The following is a 26,762-nucleotide window of genomic DNA, read 5'->3' as shown; positions in this document are numbered from 1 at the left end:
CCCGGTCAGCTGGTAAGGGACAGGGCTGGGACCCAAATGCAGGTCCGTACATTGAGCCCAGTGCTCAGCCTCCAATCCAGTGCTCAGCCTCCAATTCTGGCTGAGGAGGCACGGTGGGTAGTGTCTCTGAAGGAAGGGAAGCAGAAGAAGGAAGCATAGGAGGCCAGAGAGCCAGAGAAAGATGGGGACGCATGCTTTGCAGCTCCAGTGACAAGCAGCCCTGGGCTGTGATCCTTGTCACCTGGATTTTTGTGGTGTGTCTGTGTGTCTGTGTACACGCTTGCACGCACAGGTATGCAAGTGTCTTAGCCCATGTGTGGAAGTCAAAAGAAAGCTCTCAGGAGGCAGTTTTCCTCAGCCATCTTGTTCAATCTGGGTCTAGAACTCAGGCCGTGAAGCCTGTGTGCTACCCACCGAGTTATCCCACTGACCCCAAACTTAAAGTTCTGAATGCAGAAGCACAAAATCCACTCTCAACACAAGCACCAATGTGTCCAAGGATGAAAACGAAAACTACTGGAAAAATCAGAAAAAGATGCAAACTTTTGCAAGAAAGGAAATGGACTCAGAGCCAATCAACAGACAATCGATCTGACGTCAGAATTAGCGCACCAAGGCTGCAGAAAGGAAATGGACCACAGAATCAGACCAGCAGACAATAGACCGTCAGAATTAGCACACCAAGGCTGCAGAAAGGAAATGGACCACAGAATCAGACCAGCAGACAATAGACCGTCAGAATTAGCGCACCAAGGCTGCAGAAAGGAAATGGACCACAGAATCAGACCAGCAGACAATAGACCGTCAGAATTAGCACACCAAGGCTGCAGAAAGGAAATGGACCACAGAATCAGACCAGCAGACAATAGACCGTCAGAATTAGCACACCAAGGCTGCAGAAAGGAAATGGACCACAGAATCAGACCAGCAGACAATAGACCGTCAGAATTAGCGCACCAAGGCTGCAGAAAGGAAATGGACCACAGAATCAGACCAGCAGACAATAGACCGTCAGAATTAGCACACCAAGGCTGCAGAAAGGAAATGGACCACAGAATCAGACCAGCAGACAATAGACCGTCAGAATTAGCGCACCAAGGCTGCAGAAAGGAAATGGACCACAGAATCAGACCAGCAGACAATAGACCGTCAGAATTAGCGCACCACGGCTGCAGGGCATGGAGCAGAGTGCATTTTCAACTTTAAAAGAAAGATGGCTAAAATGAATAAACAGATGGGGACCAGCTGAGACATGGAAACCAGAAAAACGGGACCAGATGAGAATCCTGGAACTGGACAATACAATCTGGTAAACGAGAAACATGGCTGTGTCTAAAGGCAAGAAAGGAGGAATGGAAAAATCTCAAATGGCACAGAGCAGGGTGGTGGACAGGTAAGGGCTGTGACGGGCAGGCTAACACACATCACCAGAGTCCCAGAAAATAGGGAGTGGAGCAGAGGGACATAGAACACCCAGAACACAGCGGGGGCAGTATTTCAGATTTTGGTGACAGATACATCCAAGAATCTGTGTGTCCCAGCAAGGATAAACATCAAGTAAGCCATTCCTTTAAGCAACTGTACTCAGATTGCTAAAAGCCAACGAGAAAGAGAAAATCCTAAAAGCAGCCAGAGGGGAAGAGAAGATGCTTCTATAGGCAGGGTGACAGGACACAAAAATAATCTGAGTTCTTATCAGAACACACAGGCCAGACGACAGTGGAACACCGCCTTCAAAGTGCTGGGAGAGGGAGGAAAAACACAACCAGGCTGCCAACATAGCTTTCTATATGTAACGAGCATTCTTCAGACATGAAGGCAAGAAAATGATATTTTCAGACATATGAAAGGGAGAGAATTTGTCACTGGCAGTTGTTAAGGGAAAGAAATGTTAAAGGAAATTCTTCAGGCTCAGAGGAAACAAGGGGAGGTGGGAACCTGCATCTTACCAAGAACTGAAGCCTGGGGAAGTGTGGGTAACGGCAAGGCTGTCTCTCCACCTCATCCCCTGTGTCTTTAAAAGACAAACGTCTTAAGAGGCACACATTTATTCAAAGTGTGGCATGGTTATATTCTGTCTCTAGATATACTTGCATGCGTGTACTATTTGGGCGGTGTATGTGCGTATTGGTGTCTTTGGGGACAGTCACTTTCTGAGAGGTTAGTGGGCTGTGGCACACGGTGGGTGGAGGGGAGCAGCACCTTTAAATACCCCAGCACCACGCTTCTCCCTCCCTCCTGGCGCGATCCCACTAACACAGGCCAGCGGCCCAGGCCACCTGGGACTACATCGCAAAAGACCCCGAGAGCTGATTTCAATATTTTTCTCCCCGCCTGGTAAAATATTTACTGAAACTTTGCAGAGAAAGGCCTCTTCCTCTGGTGCAGAAAAGTGTTGCCTGTTGTCACAGTGACCTGGGGTGGAGGAGCTGAGCCAGGCTGCAGGGCCTGGCGCTGGCGAGGGGCTGCTTAGAAGCATTGGGGGGCGGGCTGAGGGGGAGGGGAGCGAGTGCTCCAGGGGACATGAAGATGAACAGCTAGAAAATGTTCGGACCCCTTGGGCTGTGGCTGTGATTAATGGATTACTGTCTTCATGGCGATGTCCTCTGAAGAAAAACTTTCTATGCTGACAGAGTCGTGAAGTAAGTAGGAAAGGTTAATAGGCAAGAGCAGGAAGGAGAATGGTTACTGTTTCTTCCCAACAGCCAGGGACACACAAAGCCCAGGCTGGTAGGAGGCAGGTTAGCCACACTTCCGGTGAGATACTCACTGTCAACAAGGCCGTATCTCTGGGCCAGGAGGGCCGCCTGCAAGCTCTTTCCACTGCCCAACGGCCCACATAGCAGCACCTTGGGGGTGAACGGGGCATTGCATCGGTGTCTAGTTTGGACGTAAGTCAGAGCTGGAACAAGAGGAAATGAGAATATCAAACCCAGGTCCGATGAGAAAAGGAGCCTGCTCACACCCCTGCGTGGGCTCTGCCGGCCTGAAGCATAGCGGGACCCTTCAGTGCACCTAACATTTGGACCACCCAAGAATCATCAGGGAGAAGAATCGCAGAAGAACCACGCGGCCAGGCACTGAGGTGCACAGGGAGGGACGCAGCTTCTAAGCACTGTCATGGAACCGCTCCCCAGCGTGCGTCAGGCAGCCGTGTTTGCCTCCAGTTCCAACTGGGTGTGTTGGAGGTGGGAGGCTGCCCTAGACATGAAAGCATCTCACATTTACTGTTCAGTTAGGCGCTTTCCAGTCGTCATCCGGCCTGAGCCTCTAACCTGAAGCCCCAGAGCTAGGCTGGTCTCCCAGTGGAGGCGAGTGCTGTGTGTCGCACAAAGGCTTTGATAAGTGCGGAGGGCTGAGAAGAGGCCTGGTGTGCAGGGACTTCTAAAGGACTTGGGAATCGGTGGAGAATTATTTGTACGGCCTCACTCCAGGGACACTAACTTTGTTCCAAGACTCCAAAAAGGCAGTAATGAAAAAGGTCACAGGAGCAGGCAGACTCCGCCACGTTCTCCTGACCTGTGCTGTTCCTCTGGCATTTGATGAAGAGAAGGGTGGAAAGATAGGGGTGAACATCTTGAACAAAGAGGAGTCTTCACTGTGGGAAGGCACAGGACGCCAGAAAGTTCAGGGAAGGGGTACTTCACATCAAGTAGGTCCCCTTCTGTGCCCACCCAGAAGAGGGGAGATGTGAGAACAGGAGGAGGGGCTGCCTGGTGGGAACCTGCATAGGACAGCTGGCTACCAAAGAGGCTGGAGACTTGGTCTGCACAGCCTTCAAAACGACGTCTCCTCCCCAAGACCTCACCTTCTGCCCAGGCCCCCAGGCAGGCTGTCCTGCGTAAGGGCAGCTCTGAGTGGCACCTGCCAATCTTCCTTTGTCAAGGAAGGGCTCATCTTATGGGGGATTTATAGGTGTGCCCATCATGGGATTTTCCAATCTTCTGGCTCAAGTGGCATTTGAAGCTCATCCTGGCCTCTGCCCACGAGATGCCAATAGCACAACCAATAAATGTACAAATGAACATAGTCAGCTGTCTTCCTCTGGAGGCGGTGAGGCAAAAGGAGCCCAATTGAGAGCCAGCAGTATTTGTTCTTTATACAGACTTTGAAATCTTTGGGGGGGTTTGCAGGTATGGTTTATCCATGGGTACACATGTGTGTGTGTTTATGTGGGGGTGTTGCATGTATACATAGAAGTTCCTGCATATGGGGCCTCGAGGTCAATGTTGGTTGTCTTCCTTAGTCACTGTCTACCTTATATTTCTAGGTCTCTCAATGAACCTGGAGTTTACCTGTCCCTGCTTCCCCATTACCAGGATTATAGGTCTGTGCCATTAGGCCAGCCTTTCATGTTTTTTAAATTGAATTTATTAGTTTGCATCCATGCACACTCCACATGCGTGTGAGGAGACCAAAGGGCAGTGCTAGGGAGTCAGTTCTCTCCTTCCACCTTGTGCATCCTGGGGATCGAACTCATGTTGCCAGCCTTGGTGGAGGGTGCTGGGAATCCAAACTCGGGACCCCCATGCCTGCATAAGCCCTCTCCTAACTGAGCTGTCGCCCCTGCCCTGAACTCTGGCATCATTACAGGATCGTCTCACTGGGTCACTAGGGTTTACAGATCCTTCTTTTCAGAACTAGCAGCACAGGTGAGTTAGAGTTGACCACCGCCAAGGCTGTGGTCCCTACCATTGTGGCCACATCGCACTGTGGCAACGTGGGAACTGCTAAGTTAAATATTAATATGTTTGGCCTGCCAGTCCATGAGGGAGCTATCATCCTTGTCCTGTTGTACAGTTAGTGCTGTCTGGAGTCTTGGTAGTAGAGTCATGACAAGTCTCTCGAAGTTTCGGTTGGGGTACCGTTCCTCCTCTAGAACAGCCCAAAGCAGGAGATCCTTCCATAGCTCTCAGTTCTCAGGCCTCTGTGACCCAGAACCTCTGAAAAGCACAGACACTACAGCGAAGCAGCCTGCTTACAAATGATGCCTAATTTACAGTAAATAGCTAAGTTAATTAGAAGTAACGATCCCCCAGACAGTCTCCACATCCAGTTATTCTTTTTGGAAGTGGATGGCGTCTGGATGCACTGAGATTAAAAAAACAACACAGAGGGAATCTTGCAGTCCGATTTTCAATTTATCTCTCCACATTATTAATTAATAATAATTAATATTTAGATGCTCACATTTTTATTTACAATTCCAGGCATGAATTCTTTATGAATGATCATATGAACTTTTAAATTTAATTAAGTAATTTAGAAGTAATTAATGTGTATACTCGGAACCGTGGCATTAGATTAACGCGGTAGATGTTCATCTTAAAAGCATGTGTTTGCTACTAAAGATCTTCTCAAGATGCAGAGCTCTGGGAAATTCAAGGCAGTCTCAACCTGACATGGCACGCAGTACCACCTTGCGGACGCCTGCCCACTGGTGATGGCAGGCAGCAGGGGGCCTGGGGTTCCTCAGAGGAGGCTGCAGAGGGTTGACAGAGAAGTGTCTGAAACCCACACCCAATCAAAAGGACACTTATCTTTTGCTCACAGGCACCCATGAGTGTGTGTGCACATTTGTATAGAAGTCAGAGGACACTCTTGGGAGCCACCCGACTTGTCTTTTGAAATAAAGTCCCAGGGGCCTGGAGACCACCGAGTAGGTGAGGCTGGGATCCATCTGTCTGTACCTCCCTGCGTTGGGATTACATGTATCTTCTGTCACACCTGACCTTTTTACACGGGTGCTAGAGATTAAACCTAGACCCTCATGCTCGCAGAACAAACGCTGTTTCCCTCTCCGCTTTTACGACAGGGTCATATGAGCCCCAGTTGGCCCCAAATTTGCTACACAGCTGAGGATGGCTTTGCACTTTTGATATCCCTGCCTCTACTCGGCAAGTGCAGGCACTGCCTTGGGGGCATGCTGGGCAGGCGCTCCACCAGTGAAGCCACACCAGTAGCCCTGCGAGTTTTTCCAAATTCAAATTTAAAGTTTTGCAGCAGGGTCACCCTATACTTCCCAGGCTGGCCACAAATTGTCTGTCTTCCTGCCTCAGCATCCTAAGCATTGGCTTTACAGAGATGTCCTGCCACACTTGACTTAAAATGATTTGTCTTTTGTTTTGTTTCAATACAGGGTTTCTCTGTAGCTTTGGAGCCTGTCCTGGAACTAGCTCTCATAGACCAGGCTGTCCTCGAACTCACAGAGATCTGCCTGTCTCTGCTTCCCAAGTGCTAGGATTAAAGGTGTATGCCACCACTCCCTGGTCTGTTGTTTTTTTTTTTTTCAACACATGGTCTTATGCTGTCCAGGGTGGCTTCCAAAGTTTCTGTATAACAGAGAGGCCCTAATCTTCTGCTCCTCCTGTCTGCATTTGCTGAGGGCTGGGATTACAGGCATATGCCACCATGTGAGGTTTTATGTGGAAGCCAACACTTTACAACTGAACCACACCATCGTCTCAATTCTATTTCCTTGAAGAGATTTAAGCACCTACGAGAAAGGGGCCATCAAGGGCCTCAAATGTCTGCTGTCACTTTCTTGTGTCGAAAGACTTTAAGTGCCTTTTCCCCTGGTAGCACACGTGAGGGGATAAGTGGATTTTGAGACATCAAAACTTAAATAATTTTTAATATTTATAAATAACCCTTGAACGCCTATCACTTATGTGGATGACCATGCAGTCTGGTGGTGGAGAGTGGGCAATCTATCCCGGCTCGTGGAGTACCTTGCCTGCTTTGGGTTGATAACGAACGTGTTTGTTTTGTCTTAATCTTTATATAGTTCTCTTTCTTCTTATTCAAGATCAGGCCTCAAGTCTTCGCTACCATCATACCCCTCCCTTTCTTTATCCGCCCCCCCATACACTGTCAAACCCTCTGTGGCTGGGGATAGAGTCACACCCAGAGGTCCCTGCATGGCCCATCAACTTGTCACTCAGGGTCCCCACACACATCCCAGCTGCTGCTGCTGCCAGTCTGAGGGGGTGTGGGATGAGCAGGGTGGTCAGGTGGTCAGAGGGACCCCAGCCCTTGTGTGGTTCCACGTGGGGCAGCCTGCCTTTACCCTGGTAGAAGACATCCACACATGGCTGGTCTGCGCTGATGGTTTTCAGGATTTTGGGGTAGGAAGGAAGAATCCTGATGATGTTTCTGTGGTATTCCAGCAGCCTCTTCGCTGTCTCTATCTCCGAGATGCCTTCTGGCTCTATCAGCCGGTTCTGTATTTCAGGCTCAGGGGGCCAGTCGAAGGTGGTGTGGTAGATCTCTGCACAGGGAGAGGCACATTGGAGTACCCACACAGGGCTGCCGCGGGCTCTGCTGCATTGCCTGTCTCATTGCCAGGGCATGTGACTCACCGTTCCCAGCCATCAAGGCTCTTACATACAACAATGCACGAATAACATCAGCTGCTAGTCACAACTATAAAAAGACAATGATGGGGTTGGGGATAGATGTAGCTTAGTTGGTAGAGTACTTGCCTCAAATGCACAAGGTCCTGGGTTCAATTCCCAGCACCTCATAGACCAAGTGTGGTGGCTGGTGGCGTTTACATACTTGGTGGAGTCATGACAACTTTCTCAGACCTATGGCTGGTATGCCATTCTCTTCCCTCCAGGACATCCCAAATGTGGGGACCCTCAAGTGGCTCTCTATTCTTAGGCCACTTATAATGGAGGCAGGAAGCACAAGGCTGACCTAGACTATATGACAGCTCATGTCAAGGAAAAGGACAGCGGTGCCCTCAGCCCAGGACTAAGGGCAGCCACAGATTCCTGAGTGCTGACTTTGCGGTAGGCCCTGAGATGGGCCCACATCCTCAATTCATCCTCAGAGCAATTCGAGCTTTTACCCCAAGTCCAGAGAAAACTAAACCCGAGAGAGGTAGGTACCTTCCCCTTGTTTCCAACCCCAATGATGTGGCCACTTTAGATCCTGTTTGTGGCATAGGACAATTTTCTCAGGAAACTCATGTGCCGTATTCCTCCACACTTGGAGCAAGCAGTGTGGGGCACACAGTTCCCCAGGAAAAACACCAGCCCCCTGTACCGGGTCCCCAGGGCGTGGTTCCGAGACTCAAGGCAAGCTCTTTAGAGCCCAGGCTCCTGGACACAGTCAACCCAGAGAGTCCAGTTCCCTGAAAACAAGACCCTGCCTTTCACTCATGATGTGCCTCTTTTCTTGCCTGCTGGGGCTTCCGTGTGCCCCGCTGGGGTCCTGGAGCAGAGGGCAGGATGGGGCAGCCCTTTACAGTTTTTTAGTCCCTTGGGGTGAGGGTGGGGCCATCATACCTCCAGTATCAGGGTCGATCCGCTTCCCCATGTTTCTCTCGATCAGGACCGTGTCTGGAGCGTTAAGCACAACTGGGCAGAGAGGAAAGGAACAAACCAGGTGTGCAGGGCTCAGGTGCCACACATCTGAACCTCAGGACCTCTGCTGTGTGATGACATTCAACACCCCCATGTCACCCACCTCTCCTAGACGGCACTAAACCATCCCAAAGACAGTCCACGGTGGAACATGTCACTGGTCAGCTGTTTTCATTGTGGGAAATCGCCGTGTAGACCTTTTCTGTGATTGGTCCCCGCCACCTTTCCCTTGGTTTCCTAAATCTCCACAGCATGGAGATTCCCTGTTTTTTCTACATGACAAGCTCTCAACACAGTTAGCTTTGTGGCTGAAGCTAGGTTTTACCTAATGTGTCTTTTTGCTTTCTGGATTCCAGGCCCTTGAAGCCCTCCCATGGGCAATGACTGGGCCCAGGGGAGACGGTGGGAGGGAGCCAGTGTTAAAGAGCAGGGCTCATATTCATATTGCATGCTCAGGGCAGCTGGGGCCGGGGCTGTACTCACTGACATGCCTGGGCGCCAGTCCCACAGTCTGGATCATCAGCGCCTGCTCCCGCCTCTCAGGGATGCCGTCCAGGATCCAGCCCTAGAGAAAGAGCATAAAGGGGTTCATTACTAACCCTTTTACATTTATTTATTTATTTATTTTGTGCATGTGTGAGTGGGTGAGAGATGTGTATATGTGCGTGTAGGTAGGTGTGTAGGTGGGTGTGCACTTGCCACAGCACACATGTGGAGGTCAGAAGGCAATTTTCAAGAGTTAGTTCTCTCCTTCTACCATGTGGGTAGAACTCAGGTCATCAGTGTTGACAGCAATATGCACCTTTACCCCCTAAGCTGCCCCTCCCTATTTTAGATTATTTTTAGAAGGTCTAAAGGGGGCTGGGGCCTTTTAAACAAAGAAGCATGCCTGACAACTGCATCACCCGTTGCGGCTGCTGACTCGACTTTGGAGCCAGAAGATCTTTGAGGTAGGAAGACACACCTTTAATCTGGAAGCCTATATAAGGTCATGGAAGAAGTAAGCCCCCGTTCAGCTATACTTCCCTCTCTCTCTGCCTGCTTGCTCTTGACCTTCTTAGCAAGTCCATTCCTTCACTGGCATTAGAGCCGCCTTCTTCCTCTTTCTTCTTCTTCTTCTTCCTCTTCTTCTTCTTCTTCTTCTTCTTCTTCTTCTTCTTCTTCTTCTTCTTCTTCTTCTTCCTCTTCTTCTTTCTCTTCTTCCTTCTTCTTCTTCTTCTTCTTCTTCTTCTTCTTCTTCTTCTTCTTCTTCTTCTTCTTCTCCTTCTCCTTCTCCTTCTCCTTCTCCTTCTCCTTCTCCTTCTTCTTCTTCTTCTTCCTCCTCCTCCTCCTCCTTCTTCTCCTCCTCTTCTTCTTCTGGATTCTAGTATCTACTGGAGAACAGCTGAGACATCCAGCCTTGTAGAATGAACTACTACTGGATTTCAGGATCTCTTCAATTCATAGGCAGCCATTGTTGGATTAGCTGGACCACAGCCTCTAAGTCATTCTATATAAAGGGAGCCTCTAACTCCCTTTCTATATAGAGAGATTCACTCTGTAAGTCCTGACTAATACAGCATCATAAATAAGGCTGGTGAACATGTCTGGGTACACAGTCCTTCCATGTGTTGAATACAGAAGTGCTGAGACAAGGGGCCCCTAGGAGCAAAGCCAAGCATGGCGGTGCCAGAAAGAGCATCAGATTCCCTGGAGATGGAGCTACAAGGCAGTGGTGAATCACCCAATGTGGGTGCTGAGAACAGAACTCAGGTCTTCAGAAGAGCTGCTGCACCCTTCATTGCTGGGCCACCTCCCAAGCCCCATCGCACCACAGTTTATAAGTCTGATGGAAGAGCACCTGTCTCCATTCCCGGCATGGTTCCCGAGGCTGGACGCTACCCTGCAGAAAACCTGTCCAGCAAAATATAACCCAGCCCTGGACTGCTTTAATTTACATATTAAGAAGTGACCCCACTTTGTAAACACTATCACAGCCATTTAGGCAGAGACTGTCACCACATTTTCCACGGCGGCTGTCAAGTGGATACAGTGTTGTTTTTAAGATGCTGGTTTTGTTGTTGCTGAGTCGGTGCCTGCTCTCCTGCTTTGGACTCTGGCATTGGTGGAGGCACAAAGAGGCCTCTCCTACCATGAGAGGAGGTAAATATTCACTTGTATTTAAGCTGCGTTCTCACATGTGTTTACACTTAATATTATAGAACCATGTTTTCTTTTGTGAACACACGAAGCTAACATCTAACTTGCTGCCTCGAGGCTCCCAGCTGTCCCAACCTTGGAACAGCCCTTCCCTAGCTGACACTTCTCTTCTCAAGCTGTGATGACCGCCATGTCCTTGCCTGTCACCTCTTCCTACCTGTAGATTACTAGCCTACTTTTATTTAACCTTTAAAGTTATAACTTTATAATTTTTTAATATTAAACAGAACACATTTTCTCTTCTTTTTTAAAAATGCATTCTTTCAGGTGAGCATCAATACACTTTTTGCTGTCTTGAGATAGATGCTCTGAGTATTCTGAGATAACACTGGGTGTGTAGATTAATTCATGAGCAGTTGATGTTCTATGGCAGAAGTCAATGACTCCCCTCCCTGCTTGTTTTCTTGTCCCTTAGCAATTTTTGCGTTTAACAGTTGCTAGAGTCTTTTCAAGTCCAGAGAGTCTAGAGTTAGCACACACACGCACATACATGCACACACAAACACATACACACTATTCATACCTACAAACACACACAGGCACATATACACACATACACACATTCACATACATATACATGCACACACAATACTCACATATACACATGCACACATATACTATCTACACCTTTAGATTGGAGACTCAGATAAAGCAATAAAGTAAATTTTTTAAGACTGAGCACAAACAAGCAAATGGCTTCAAGTCCACTTCACAGTGAAGGGAGGCAATAGAAACCCCCCTCTTGCCAGACACCCTCCCCAGTCATCCTAAGGATTCAGTGTCTCTGTGATCAGAGGGGGTGGTGAGCCCACACCTCCTATTCTGACTTACAGACAGAGAGCAGGTTCTGGCAAAGGGCATTTTTCCTTAGAATCAAAAGTGCACAGAGGCCGGGGAGATGGCCCAGTGGGTAGTGTTTGGTGCACAAACGTAGGTGCCCACATTTGTATTCCTCAGGATACACACACAAAAAAATCAGATGTGCTGGTGTGCCTAAAGCCCATCTCTGGGAAACTAGAAACAAGAGGACCTCAGGAACTTGCTGGCCAGCAGGCTAACTGAAATGGAAAGTTCCAGATTCAGAGAGAGACTATCTCAAAATATGGTGGAGCCAGGCAAGGTGGTGCATGCCTTCAGTCCAAACATGAGACAAAGGCAGGCAGTTCTCTGATTTTGAGGCCAACCTGGTCTACATAGTGAGTTCCAGGACAGCCAAGGCTACACAGAAAAACTGTGTCTCAAAAACAAACAAATAAACAAGGTTGAGATAAAAAGATGACACCAGGCACTGACCTTTGATTTCCACACGCGCGTGTGCAGGTACATACTATCAGACGTGTGCAGGTGCATACTATCAGGCCCACACACACGTGTGCAGGTGCATACTATCAGGCCCACACTTCCTCACTATTGAAATATTCAGGCGCCAGCCCCCTCCACTGATGTGTTTATAAAAACCTAAACAAATTTACACCCTAAAGCACACTGAAGAAACCAGGCAAGCTTTCATTAATTCTTTATACAGGGAAACACTGCCACAGAGCCTTGGTTTCAGAACTAATGAAGCAAAAGAGAGAAAAAATTAACAGCTTAGGATCCCTCAAGTCCTTGTTATAGGCAACAAAGTGCTGGACTGCAGTAAGAGGAAGAGGAAGCCCTACAGATGTGAGCATCTGCAGGGACTGAGGCATGGCTGCAGCCCGATCCCTCCCTTTCTGATGGGGAGGAGAGGACCAGTATCTTGGGTACTTCAGCTAAACTCTTAAACACACACATGCATGCACCCCCCCCACACACACACATGCACACGTACACACATCTCCTACGATGAGTGGGGAGTGGAAATCATGAGCCCTGCCTGCTTCCTCTACACAGGAGCTGGCCATTCAGTTTTGAGCCCCCCCCCCCTTTTCTTTGTTTTAAAGACAGGGTCTTGGTATGTAGACTAGGCTGGCCTCGTGCCTGCTGCAGCAATCCTTCTGCCTCAGCATTCCAAGTCCTGGGACTGCAGGTTTGAGTCACTTCTGGAAGGTGGAAGAGGCAGGCCTTCCTGGAAAGACCTGATTTTAGTATTGCCTTCCTGAGCATGAGTCCACAGCAGATCTCAGCACCGGGTCCAAAGGAACAGCGCTCAACCACATCGCCCAAGCAGAAGCCGGCTTCCCAATGACCACGGAAAGGCAGTAAAACAAGGGACACCTCCTGATTCCTGGGCTTAGGATGACCTCCTGTGTGGGTTGGAGACTTTAGGAAAAGGAAAAGGGGCCTTCGGGTCTGCTCTGACTTGAAGGATGAAACTAAGGGAGGAGGCTTCTAAGATATCACCGGCAGCCCCTCATCCCACAGGGCAGGCAGTCACAGACACCTGTCCATGTGCGTCCACATCAGTGGCCTTTGGAGGGACAGTGGCTAGACAGAGGCCTCCGTGTGAGTGTCCCCAGGCTTAGCCCTCTTCCCCAGAGCACACAACTTTCACAGAGGCTTCCAGCACAGCGGAAAATGGACACCCGTACCAGAGGGAATGGCAATCAGAGCCGAGAACACTTTTGGCAAAGCAAGAAGTAATCAGTCAGGACACACGGACCGATGACAACCATGCCAGGGACACTGAGACATTTGCCACCACTGTGCTCTGCTAGGTTTGTGGGTCTGGCATCCAGGAGTGGCCTGGTGCAGAGGTATCCGGCAACCCCTAATTAGAATACATTATCCATCTTCCTGACACCTCGGTGAGTTGTCTGCTCCACACTGGAGCCCCAGCTTTGTTCCGAGCAGGTTAATTGATATTCCAACGCCTTAGCTCACCGTACCCCCGTGGCTCGGCTCTGTTTTATCACACATCAAAAAGGCCGTATGCTCAGGGCACTCCACACAGAGCTGGGGGCCTGCACAGCTGCAAGGGGCATGGTATCATAGGAGGGACAGGCACCGAGCAGATGTCACAGCTGCAAGAAAGGGAAGCAGAGAAGCCAGGCAGCCCAGGGAAGCTGGCGAGGCGCAGCGGAGCATGGCCCGATACAACAAGGCTCAGCCTGCATTGTGCGCAACACCGGCCGTTTCTGCCCTCCTGACTTATCAAAGCACACTTAGCAAGGCCTGTGGGAAGCTTGGCTGCCCTCTGAACCGCTGCCTCTGTGATGTGCTTCTCTTCCTCCCTGGCTCCTCAAAGGGAAGCCAGAGTGTGGGTGTTCCCTGGGGCTTCCCCTAGAACTGCCCGATCTCCTCCTGGCTCCGACTGTGGATCACTAGAGAAGGCTCCATTGGAAGCATCTGGAAGCTGCTGGCTGTTTCATCCAGGGTCTCCAGGAGGCCAACAGAGGCTGGAGCCTTAGATTCTAATCACATTCCCTTGGCCCAAAGTCTGAGTTACCAAAACAAGTATAAGAGGCATCAAAAACTCCACACTGCCCTCCTTTTTCTCTGGTGAAATGAGAAGTGATCCCCAACACATAATGAGATGGCACGGGGGGTAAAGGCACCGAGCCTGGCAACTTGAGTTCAGTTCCTAGAACCCATATGGGAGGAGAAAATGGGCTCCCACAAGTTGCCTTGTGACCTCTGCACACATGTACATATACACACTAAATAAAGAAAATGTAACATTAAAAAAAAAAAAGATGCCATTATGAGACCAGGCAGGCAGCCAGGGAGATGGGCTGGACTCCACCAGCTTCACCACGACCCTTATAATTTTGAGAAAAGTGAACTGTTGTTTGCATGTGTGGCCCAGACTGGCCGTGAGCTCGATATGCACCTGATCCTCTTGTTTCAGTGCTGAGGTTCACATTATCACTCCCAACTAGGTAGACCAATCTCCACCTGCCTGCAGGAAGGAATCCTACTTGGGACTTCTGTGCAGAACTCAGCACAGAAATGGCTTGTGGGGAGGAGAGGCTGGGCCTTCCAGGAGCCAGGTGAGAGATTTTCCCCAAACAGGTACCTCAGTCAGCCAAGGGTGCTGGTGAGTTGATTTTCACTTCTGCAAGTTCATGCCTGGCAGTGCCCTCCCCCAACCCCTGTACCACAACCTGGCTGCTTAGCCGTCAGCACCCAAGCCACACTGTGCTTCCACACAGCAAAGGCCAGCAGAGTCCCCTTGGGGGTGTGTCCGGGACCTCTTAGCTTAGTTCTACCCAGCTAAGCGAGTGAACTAACATGCCGCTGGTAACACAAGACGGGAACCAGCCAGGATGATCAGTTGCCTCTAAGGACGCCCTGAACATCAAAACATAGTTACTTCCTTTGGAGACGGGGGTGGCACAATGAACACCTATAATCCCAGCACTGGGGAGGTGGAGACAGGACTGTTAGGGGTTCAACGCCTGAGCTAAATATTGAGAGATCTAAAAACGAAATCAATCCCTCCTTCCCTCCCCCCACAAATCCCCCTAGGAGTTCACTTTTGTTCACACTGCCCGGCTCTCCTGCTAGAATCCTGTTAGTTTCCAAAAATAGTGCAGAAAAAGCAAAGTTCCCATGTGGCACTGGGGTGGGCGTGGCGATAAGGTGGTGACGAGTCATATTGGTTTATTCAACAATAACGTGTCTCCTCCCTCTGCTGGCGCTGGCCACATACCACTCACCTCCCCACGGCTTGGTTGTCCACGAGTCCCATAAAGGAGGTCGATAATGTGGTAGTAAAACTCCGTGCTCTGCCTGGCGCCGTGCCAGGAGTTCAGACCTCCGCTTTGTTTCCAGCTCCTAGCTGCATCTGCACAGAGGCCTCATAGAGCCGCAGGTGTGCCAATGACAGCTACCAATCCCTGAGCCTCCACAGTGGCCCAGTGGTCCACGTTCATGGAGTGACAGCCCGTGATGCTAACCCAGTTAACACCGCCAGGAGGAATAAAGCAAGTGGCCCTGGTTCTGTGCCGTGGATTGGCTCATCTGCTTGGGTAACACTTCCACCCTGAGGAATTTACTGTAAAGCGCTGTGGCCATGGGGCAACAGAAACTGTGGCCAAAATGAGGGTGGAGATTCTAGAAACCTACCGAGTATTAATCCCAGCACTTGGGAGGCAGAGACAGGCGGATCTTTGTGAGTTTGAGGCCAGCCTGGTCTACAAGAGCTAGTTCCAGAACAGGCTCCAAAGCTACAGAGAAACCTTGTCTCAAAAAACCAAAAACAACAACAACAAAAGAAACCTACCAAGTAGCTTAAAACTCAGGGTCAGAAACACACTCGGTGCCCCCTCCCTTTGTTGTGAAATCAGAATTATCATGATTGCACACGTGTGTGAACCCTGAGAAGCTTTAGGTTCTATGTGGAGTAAAGACACACCCAAGACACTTCTGTGGCTCTCAGGGTAGGAGACAATCCAGCTTCCAGTCAGAAGCTGGCCTCTCTCTCTCTCTCTCTTTCTCTCTCTCTCTCTCTCTCTCGACTGGGATGCAGGTGTCGCAGGCTGACCTTGAACTCAACAGTGTGGCCAAGAATGACCTTGAACTTCTTCTGATCTTGCTGCCTACAGGTGTGTAGTTAGTTGGTTTTTCTTTGTTTACTTTGATCTTTGGGATGACTGTCACCCAGCTCCCAAATAAACACACGGAGTCTTTTTTTTTATATTTATTTATTTATTGTGTATACAATATTCTGTCTGTGTGTCTGCAGGCCAGAAGAGGGCACCAGACCTCATTACAGATGGTTGTGAGCCACCACGTGGTTGCCGAGAATTGAACTCAGGACCTTTGGAAGAGCAGGCAATGCTCTTAACCACTGAGCCATCTCTCCAGCCCCACACGGAGTCTTGTTGTTACTAATAAGCATCCAGCTTTAGCTTGGCTTGTTTCTAGAAAGCTGATCTTAACTTATCCCATCTACCTTTTGACTCTGGGCTTATCTTTCTCTACTCCATACACCTTTCTTTACTTCTTACTCCATAGCTTGCTGTGTAGCTGGGTGGCTGGTCCCTGGAGTCCTCCTCTCCTCCTTTTACTCCTCCATCTTCTCTTCCCAGATTTCTCCTATTTATTCTCTCTGCCTGCCAGCCTGCCTATCACTCTCCTGCCTAGCTTTTTTAGCCATTCAGCAGGTGTTTTAGGTGTTTTTTTTGGCTTTTTTTTTTTGGTGTTGTTTTTTTTTTTGTTTTGTTGTTTTGTTTTGTTTTGTTTTTGCTTTTGTTTTTGTTTTTGTTTTTTCAAGACAGGGTTTTTCTGTAGCTTTGGAGCCTGTCCTGGAACTGGCCTCGAACTCACAGAGATCTGCCTGCGTCTGCCTCCCAAATGCACCACCACCGCCGGGCCTGTTTTAGACTGGCAGTACACAGCTTCACAGGGTTAAACAAATGCAACATAAAAGAATGTGACACATCTTTGCATCATTAAACAAACATTCCACAGCATAAACAAATGTAACACAGCTTCAACTAACATGCCACAGCACAGGTGAGTACCACCATGCCTAGGTTCATGCAGTGCGGGGAGGTGGAACATAGGCCTCCTGCTTGCTAAGCAAGCATTCTCCCCACTGGGCTGCTGCACCCTCAACCTGATGCCTGCTCCCCCTAGCTCGAGGAAGGAGTGCACAGGGAACCAGCCTCATGCACTCACTGCCTGCTGGCCTCTGGGCAGGGGGTGTGAGGCTTCCTTGGGGTGAGCTGGGGGCCACTCACACTCATCTTTCTGCAGCCCCTCTGCCTTCCCTTGCCTCTCCTGGGCTGGTTCAGGGCTGCAGGCACTGTGCGTGCTAACAAATGCTGGCTCACCACAATTCGTAGTTGTGAGAACTTTCTAGGCAAGGGGAAGGGAAGACATAAATGACACCTACCCTGTCCTCATATGGTCCCAGTGTCAAAACCAAGAGTGGATTCCACCAAAGTTTACCCCCGGGACCAACAGATTTATTGGGCTCATTTCTGGAGCATGGGTGCATGGTGGGGAATTACTGACCCCAAAGCAGTCACCCTGGGAAGGGGTGGTGGTTTCCCCATGGCCACATACATGGAGTTCCCTCAATTAGCCTTCCACTTAGCCCATATACCCTAGCCCTGAATATATGAGACCCAAGACTAGGTGCAATTAGGACAGAATTGCATTCAAATGACTGGAGAGAGAGGCTGGACACTCAGTTGAGGGTCCAATGACCCTTCCTACTCTCTCCTACAAAGGAATGTCAGTAGCCCACAGGCGGACTGTGATGGCCTCTTGCAGGTAGGGAGCTGTTGCTTTGCAGGGGGGACGGTGAGAGGAGACAGCGTTTCCATAGCACGATTCTCTTCTCAATGGAACAGTTATATACTTTTTTGCTGTGTGTGGCCTTTGCTTGCCTTCCTCCGCCAACAACCCCCACCCCGAGGTCTGAAATGCAGTGGTGCCTGGATTCTTGAATTATGCCCAGTGGCTTTTGTCCCTGCTGGGTCCCCATAGGAAGACTGTGCACTCCTACTCGTTGGGTGTGCTGTGCCTCCAACCTCATTAGGTCATGGTCCTGACAATGCTCTTTAAGGCTGTTGGTGTACTGCAAGCCTCACTCCCAAACTGTCCTGCCTGCATGTGTGCCTGCAGGCCAGTAGAGGGCACCAGATCTCATTATGGATGGTTGCGAACCACCATGTGGTTGCTGGGAATTGAACTCAAGACCCCTGGAAGAGCAGCCAGTGCTCTTAACCTCTGAGCCATCTCTCCAGGCCCCTTCCTTTCTTCTTTCTCCATCTCCCTCCTTTCTTCCTGACCTACCACCATTCCCTTTCCCTTCTTGCCCATCTCTCCAGGCACTGAGATCACGGGTGTGCGCCACCGTACTTGCCCAGCTGACACTGCTCTCCGGCACAAAGCACAGAAGAAACGAGCATCAGCCTTCCACCCCGAAGTCATGCTCAAATGGTGTGCACCAAGCATCTAGGTTTATGCTGGGGTTAAGCCCCATTAAACCTCTCAGGATTCAGAGGGATCCACTACATCAGGCAAAAACCCAGCTAAAAAATCTGAGGGTAAACGAAACAAATTAGCTCACGTAAGTCTTTTTATCATGTCCCATTTATTCTTTCCATGCCCTCTAACGCTCTCTTGATGTTCCCCTTTCGATGTTCCTCCTCGATATTTCTCTTTTGATGTTCCTCTGTTTTTCCCATCCCACAAGGTTTCCAGTTTGCATGCCCACACAGACAAAGTGAACCATTTTCTGGTAAATAACAATGATACCAAGCGTGCATTTATTAGGGCTAACAGGATAGATAAAAGGTAGGTGCCTTATGTATCAGAAGGTGTGTGGTTGTGAAGATACTGGGAGGATTAGGATGGAGCCTGATCCCCCTCCCCCTCCCAGGCCTAAGCATCCTTGTGGTCTCTCTGCTGGCACCCAGGTGAGGACTTTTTTCTCTGGGGCTGGTTTAGTGACCCAAGCTTTTGTCCTGTATATTTTGGGGGTAAAGGTGCACACAGTTAATTTCCTAGACTAAGACCTTGTGTCACAGGAAAGGTAGACACAGAAAGAGCAGACATCCTGTCTCTCCTGCTCAGTGCTTCTTTCTTACCAATGAGCCCTGTCAATAAGGATAATTGTGGGGTCTAGCTTTATGTAGATATGACGATGAGAACAAAGGTTTCACGCCAGGGCCCCACAGTGTGGGGAAAGGTATCCAGTTGCCAGTACAGGAAAAGTTGGGTTTAAAGAATGATTTGTACAGTGCTGGGCTATTTGGGGGTAAATCCCATCATGGAAGGGAGAAACGTCACGATTTCATACGATTTCTACAGAATTGACAGTGACTATCCAAAAGACAGGTGTTCCCGAAGCCCTGCAAGTCGGGCTCCCCATAAATTGTACACTTGTGGGTTTGTTTATGAATCTGTCGGCTGTCCATTCACCGTATAATACTTAGGGCTCACATCAACCAAGCTCCTCCGGCAGTGGATCTTAGCCTGTCTGAGTGGACACAAGCGCAGCACATGCACTGAGCACTGGGCTGGATCTTCTCAACCAGAGAACGAGGCAGTCATTGTCTGAGGCCATGCACTGCAGCGCCCAGTCCTGGGAGACTCTCCAGCCACTTCCTGTCTGTGTGGCCCAGCCCAGCCATCTGAGGGGTGGCTCAGACCAGCAGGGGTGGGGCACAAGCTGTGTGTCCAGCGACTTCCAGCCAATTTCTTGATTGTAGACCCAGAGGAAAGAATCCTGGCAGCTGAGATCAGATCCAGACTCACTGAGATGCAGGCATACTAAATGGGTTGTTTTAAGCCCCTAAGTTTGTAATGCAAGGAGATGAAACCGATGTCCAGTACACTGGTCACTGAGTGCCCATGCTCTGAGAGGTCAGTGAAAGGGTCCCCCTGCCTCTCACATGGTACCCAGGAGGGATCCCATGCTCCATTGATCCCATGCTCCACGGACCCCGTGCTCCACGGACCCCTTGCTTCACAGACCACATGCTTCATGGACCTGCTGCTTCACGGACCCGCTGCTCCACAGACCCCGTGCTCCACGGACCTGGTGCTCCATGGACCCCGTGCTCCATGGACCCGTTGCTCCACAGACCACATGCTCCATGGACCTGCTGCTTCACGGACCCCGCTGCTCCATAGACCCCATGCTCCATGGACCACATGCTCCACGGACTCCATGCTCCACAGACCACATGCTTTACAGACCCACTGCTTCACAGACCCGCTGCTCCATGGACCCTGTGCTCCACGGACCCCATACTCCACGGAGTCCATGCTCCACAGACCTGGTGCTCCATGGACCCCGTGCTCCACGGACCACATTCTCCACAGACCACATGCTCCACGGACCATATTCTCCACAGGCCACATGCTCCACGGACCCGCTGCTTCACGGACCCACTGCTCCACTAACCCCATGTTCCATAAACGCTGATGGAAGGAAAGAATGAACGCGATTTGGATCTGTCCCAGGTTCGGTAGCACTATGCCAATAAAACCTTCTCCGAGATGCTGCTGATTCACAGGAGGGGGGTGGTGGTTAGGATCCAACAGAGCGGCGTGGTCAGGGTGGAAAGTTTAGGTGGAGATGTCAGCACTCCACGTTTCTCTTCAGGTTCCTTCAGGAGACGGTGCGGCTGCTGCCCTGGGTGGTTTAGATGGACCGTGGAGGGCTATCTGGCGACTCCCAAGTCTCTGAAGTGTTCAAACCTCTCATTAGACCTTGGTCCCCCATGCCCTGGTCAAGTTCAACTGCTACACCCCAAGTGGAAGCACACCTTGAGACCTGGGGCCCAAGTTCTTCAGAACCCATCTTTCATGTCGATGTGATACCCTTTGCTGAGAAGTTTTCCAGTGTTTTTCTTATTCCTTCAATGGGCAGAAATAACATTCAACCATCAAGATGTCTGATGTTAAAGCAAGACCATCACCCCGCCTCATGGATGAGTTCCAACTTATTTTCTTAGTATGCTTTGTTTGAGAAAGGATGTCATGCCATAGCCCAGGCTTGCCTCTAACTCTCAGCAATCCTCCTGCCTCTGCTTCTTAAATGCTGGGACTCTAGTTGTAGCATCACACTGACTTTCCTTTTTCAATATATATAAATATTGAAATATATATGTATATATTGATTTTTTGAGACAGGTTTTTCTCTGTGTAACAGCTCTGGTTATCTGGATATCCTGGAACTAGCTCTTGTAGACCAGGCTGGACTTGAACTCACAGAGATCCATCTGCCTCTGCCTCCCAAGCACTGGGATTAAAGGTGTGCACCACCACTGCCCAGATCAATATATATATAATTTTTAAAGAATCATTTTCAGAAGTTATACTACAACCTTATTATAAAGAGGGAACTGGGGCTGGAGAGACGGCTCCACCGGTAGAGCACTCGCTGTGCAAGCGTGAGGACATGGAACCCCAGAGCCCACAGAAAAAAGCCAAGCAGGCTGGCATACAGTTGTGATGCTAGTGCCAGGAAGGCAGAGACACGCAAACCCTGGGGAGAAGCAGAAGAGCCTCTTAAAGGTGGAAGAGCTGGAGAGAGGCTTGGAGGCTAAGAGCACCTACCGCTCTTCCTGGGGACTTGAGTTTGGATCCCAGCACCCACATCAAGTGGCTCACAACTGCCTACTACTCCAGGGGATCCAAAGTCCTCTTCTGGAGTCCACTGGTCCCCCTCACATGCACATATACACCTATAATCATATATAATAATAATAATAATAAATGTGGAGTGACGGGAAGACACTGTACATGCACACAAATAATCGGGAGAGGAACGGAGGCTTGGAGAGCGGTGGGCACTGGGCTGTGGACTGAGGGCCAGTGGGCCAGAACTGAGGGTTTTCCAGGCCACCAACAGAGCCTTAGGTCAGTTGCTGTCACTGTGGCGTCACACTTCCACAGGCCCTGTTCTGTCACCAAACCAGATCCAGGAGGACAATGACTGGGAAATAAGTGAAAGAGAGGAGAGGATTCGTGCAAGGGCTCCTCCCCACCATCCTTCCTCAGCTAGGGCGTGGGAAAGACTTGCACCTGTTTACGACGCACGTCATGAGGGGGGCATTGTGTCATTTCTGCCAAATCAGAGGCCTGCACACTGCAGTGTGTTCTCATCTGGAGGCTGGAGTGAGGAAGAACTCTCTTCTTGGCTCATGCAGAGTGGGACAGCCTCCATTTGTTCCTGCTGTGTGGCCGAGGTCTCCCACTCCTGCGGGTGGAGGCTGGCTGCGGCCTGATGTGCCCAGAGACCACCACGGGGACCCCTCCAACCTGGATGCTTTTTGTATGGTGCCAACAAGAAGAACCTCCCCTCCAGTCTGCGGAGACTCATTACTGTATGACGTGATGCCAGGCCGTGGTCTCGCCTGCTGCAGAGACGGGGACTGCATGAGATGTGGGCACCAGGAAGTAGAAAACCAAGGGCAGGTACCTTCGGGTCTATGTGCCATGGAGTGTGGAGGTCCTGAGTGGGGCGGGGTCAGCAGACTAAAAGGCCTGGATATCCAGGGAGTGAAGGTGATGGAGGGATGAAGCTGAGCGCAGGCTTCTGGGGTGGGGGTGGGGGACAGGCTGTGGGGCATGCGTGCGCGCATACACAAGGAGGCTCACTGGTTCAGCTATACTCTCTGGCCAGGAAGCACCGCAGACCTGCCTGCCTGACCCACCAGTGCAGGGTGACAGATGTGTGCCATGCCCAGATTCCTATTTATTTTAAAGAAACGGGTGTTTCCTCTGTGTACACCAGCATCTCCTGAAGGCAATTTGCTCTACAGCTGTCTTGAGGGGAGGAGCCACCCCAGGTAGCTGGGCGTGGCCAGGAGAAAGGGCTCTGGTGGTTTCTGAGTTCTGAACAATTTGAATGGATGGACTGTGGCCAAAAAATACATTCATATTATTTTTTTTTCTTTCTGCCACAGCAGGTTTTTTTTTTATTGCAGTGCTGGGAATTGAACCGGGGCCTCCTGCATGCTAGTGGGTGGGAAGCAACAGGAAGGGAGCCGTGGGAAGAAAGCTGAAAGGGAGCGTCAACCATCCACATCAATCAGAGCGCATGCATTCCAGCCAAGGTGCCGCGGAGTCTCTGGTTCTGACCCTTCTTATGCACATTCCCCGGGCCCACACCTGCCTTGTTAGCCCTCCTTTGTCCAAGAGAAGTGTGGGCACACGCTGACCTCAGGGACATGGCTGTCCCTAAGGAGCAGCTCATATATCTCTAGCAGGTTGAGCGGCCACCTTTCCATAGTTCTGAAACCAGCTGCTAATTTCTCTTTCTCTAATGCATTTGATGGTCACTTCAAATAAAATTCTTCAAAGAGATTGCAAAAGAAGAAAAAAGCAGGGGAAAGAAAAGAAACAGGGCATTAACCACAGCCTCCTGATGGGTTATGCTTCCCGGAACGCTATTTCCTGCAATATTTTTGTGCTCTAAATTACCAATTCCAGTCCCTGTGTAGCTAAATAATAATAATTACCATATAAATGAATATGCATATGTGTCATTTTTCTCCCGAAAAGCAAGAGAGCCTGCTTGTTTTGGGTGAGGGTTTGTTTTGCTTTTGAACAACCAAAGCTCATAATTAGAAGCCTCGCCTCGCCCTGGAAATCTGTCTCCATCGGGAAGAGATGAAAACGGCTCCAGATGCCCCTTGAAGGTTAAAAGAAATCTTAAAACAAATTGAAGAAGGTGGTTCTTTCCCTGCAGGTAACACAATCCCAGACACGTAGGTCAGGGAGGCACCTCAGTCTTTAAGCACAACCCTGTTGTTGTGCAAGATAGGGAAATGGAGGCGTGAAGGAAGGAACGATGACCAAGCCTCCAGGAGACACCCCATCCATACAGGAGACACCCCATTCATACAGGAGACACCCCATTCATACAGGAGGCACCTCATCCATACAGAAGGTACCCCATCCATGACAGGAGATACCCCTTCAGTAAATGAAAAGTGGAGAACAGTCATGGGAGACACTGATGTCACACTCAGCCACCACACACATGCACCTGCACACACTCACATACAAGAAAAAATGGAAAAAGATATAATCAAGGCAGCAATTATGATATAAACATATCAATAAAAGTAGATAATAGTAGATTAATGACAGTGGGAGCTCTTGGGAAGAACTCTGGAAGCCTGACCTTGAACGTGGCTTACACTGCGTGGCTCGAGCTTGTAACAGGTTCAAGAAGGGCTTGCTGGATGTCAGAATGTCCTGGGACTGAGGATGCAGCTCAGCTGCTCTGCCTCCCGAATGCTGGGATTAAAGGTGTGCACCACCACCGCCCGGCTCATGTTTCATCTTTAAAGATTTACTTATGTGTGTATGTCTGCATGTTTATAAGCACCTACCCATAGAGGCCAGAAGAAGTAGATACCCTGGAGCTGGAGTTACGGGCAGTTGTGAGCCACCTGGTGTGGCTGCTGAACCGGACTCTGGTCCTCTGCAGGAGCTGCAGGTGCTCCTAACTGTTCAGCTATCTCTCCAGCTCTTTGTATCACATTGGGAATGTGTTAAAACAGAAGGGCAGCCGGGCGGCTGGGCTGATGTGAATGCGTCTTGCTCCCAGGACACACAAAGCCACTCTTACTCAGCCTCAAGCATCTGTGGCTCTGCAGTGCAGGCTAAGCTTCCACGTTTACTGCCCCGGGATGCAGTGGCATGAAGAACAACACTTGCACCAGTCAGTACTGTTCTGTCTGCTCTGAGGCTGGAGAGGGACAGCGACTCTCAGAGCTGCCCAGCTGGTTCCAGATGACTCGGTTTCCATGCCAGCCAGTTTGTCCCCAGTTAGATGACAGCAGGACGAGCCACCCCCTTTCCTTCTCTATTCTCTCCTTGCTTTCCTCCCATCCCCTACAGACCATGACAGCCAGGCCCCTCCAGGGTGACTCCTGCAACACAGGCCAGTATATCTACCTGGACAATCCTGGATGTTTCAGTAGTTTTACTGGAGTGCAGCCCTACCCTTCCATCGCTCCTGTATTCAGCTGCTTTTGTATTACATCAGAGCTGAGCGGCTGCCACACAGACACAGAAGCAGCGAGCCCCAAGCGATCTCACCCCAGCAAAGTTTGTCAGAAGAGCCCCAGCCCTGGGCACCTGCTCAAGCCTGGGCAGGAGACCACTGGCTGGCTGGGCGTGAGTGACTTGGGGTAGAAGAAAGCAAAAACACTTCAGACCACTCTTTGACCCCAAGACTTCAGCTGATCTATGACCTGTTCATAGTTCACATGACTAAAGCACACAGGGCAAGGCTGTGAAAGCAGCTGCTCACTCACCACCACGCGGGGTAGGGGGGACCACCTGAGTGATCTAGATCCTGCCTGCTCCCCAAATCAACTGTTAAGGGAGGGAAGAGGAGGGATGAGGGAGAGATAGTATATCTGTACATATGTATATGTGTGTTACACAGGCTCCAGGTCTGGGCAGAATGGACTAAACACATCCTACCTTTATTTATTTATTTATTTATTTATTTATTTATTTATTTATTTATTTATTTATTTATTTATTTATTATGTGTACAACATTCTGCTTCCCACACACCAGAAGAGGGCGCCAGATATCATAGATAGTTGTGAGCCATCATGTGGTTGCTGGGAATTGAACTCAGGACCTCTGGAAGAGCAGTCAGTGCTCTTAACCTCTGAGCCATCTCTCCAGCCCCCTTTTATGATTTTTTAAAAATGCTTGCAGATCCCAGGCGGCAGTAGGCAGGCAGTGGGCTCTGGGAGCTGCAAGATCCCCGGGAGGTTTACAAGCGGTGGCTCATCCCGGGCGGGCTGATCCCGCCACGCGGCGAGCAGGCAGAGACAGCTCGCTGCGGGTCTGGAAGAGCCACCCAAGTAGACAGGTGAGCAGGCGGCGGGTAAAAGGCACATGGACACAGTAGGCAGTCAAAGACCTTGGACACTTCAGGGTCACTAGCGGGGTCCCTTGGTCCCTCTCCCACATATACTTTGGCAATTTCATCTTGCTGGCTGTTCTTCTAGGACAGCTCAGAGTAGGTTAGCTGTTCCTATAGGCACCCCAACAGAATTGTCAACTACCCCACCTACTCTGGCGCCCATGACTACACACTGACATTTGCTCAGCTTCTAGTTGCCAGCTTTACCTTCTCTGTCGCCTCACAGATGGATCCATCCCTTCCCCCTTCCCCTGGCAACCATCCCGAGGCACGCAGTGCCACGCAGCCTTACCCTCCTGAGGCAGTCGTCCTCATTCAGGCGCTTCTGGACCAGGCTGATGAGCATCGAATTGGGAATCCTCTGGAGGAAAGACACATGGTGTGAGGTCTCCGTGCCCCATGAATGCAGGTAACAAGCTGTTCAAGGACGCGTCTCTTGCTCCCAGTAGTGGTGATGCTCAAGGAAAGGAACGGTGTCTTTAGCCTTTGAACCCCACACAAGGTAGGAATGGGAGCCAGTTGGCTGAGGCTTGAGGGGGTGTGCACACCTCTCTCCAACCGCACATTTGATGACTTCACACTGCTGACCAAAAGCTGACTTTGATGAGCGTGTTCACACCACTGGGCAAATGACAGAAGGCCTTACCCCAAAGAACTGGCCATGAATGTTGACCAACAGACAACGGCCCCAGCATCAGAAAAGTGCCAAGGATACATTCCTGGAAGCCTGACTTTTATGTGTCAAAAACACCTAAGAATCATGAACCACAGCTGGGACCTTCACCTCAGGTGCCACCTACCTTTGTTTTTGTTTGTGTTTTCTTCTCTCACTGGCCTGGAACACTCCAACTAGGTTTGGCTGGCTGCCTAGCCCAGGACCCTTCCTGTCTCTATCC

The 26,762-nt window shown here is 50.0% G+C and overlaps 1 protein-coding gene across 1 annotated transcript in view; it reads right to left on the bottom strand.

Annotated features, from left to right (window-relative positions):
* Positions 1-26,762, bottom strand: part of Ak8 (adenylate kinase 8) — a 120,777-nt gene that overhangs the window by 75,496 nt on the left and 18,519 nt on the right. The window contains exons 5-9 of the mRNA XM_075985598.1: positions 26,159-26,227; positions 8,856-8,937; positions 8,295-8,366; positions 7,070-7,270; positions 2,771-2,902 (exon numbers count right to left, since the gene is read on the bottom strand). Coding sequence (XP_075841713.1) covers positions 2,771-2,902; positions 7,070-7,270; positions 8,295-8,366; positions 8,856-8,937; positions 26,159-26,227 — 556 coding nt within the window. The remainder of the gene's footprint in view (positions 1-2,770; positions 2,903-7,069; positions 7,271-8,294; positions 8,367-8,855; positions 8,938-26,158; positions 26,228-26,762) is intronic.

The sequence above is a fragment of the Microtus pennsylvanicus genome, chromosome 9 (genome assembly GCF_037038515.1).
Source record: "Microtus pennsylvanicus isolate mMicPen1 chromosome 9, mMicPen1.hap1, whole genome shotgun sequence".
Lineage (NCBI taxonomy): Eukaryota > Metazoa > Chordata > Mammalia > Rodentia > Cricetidae > Microtus > Microtus pennsylvanicus.
The sequence above is the reverse complement of the archived record's forward strand: the minus strand, read 5'-3'. Positions and strand labels throughout refer to the sequence as shown.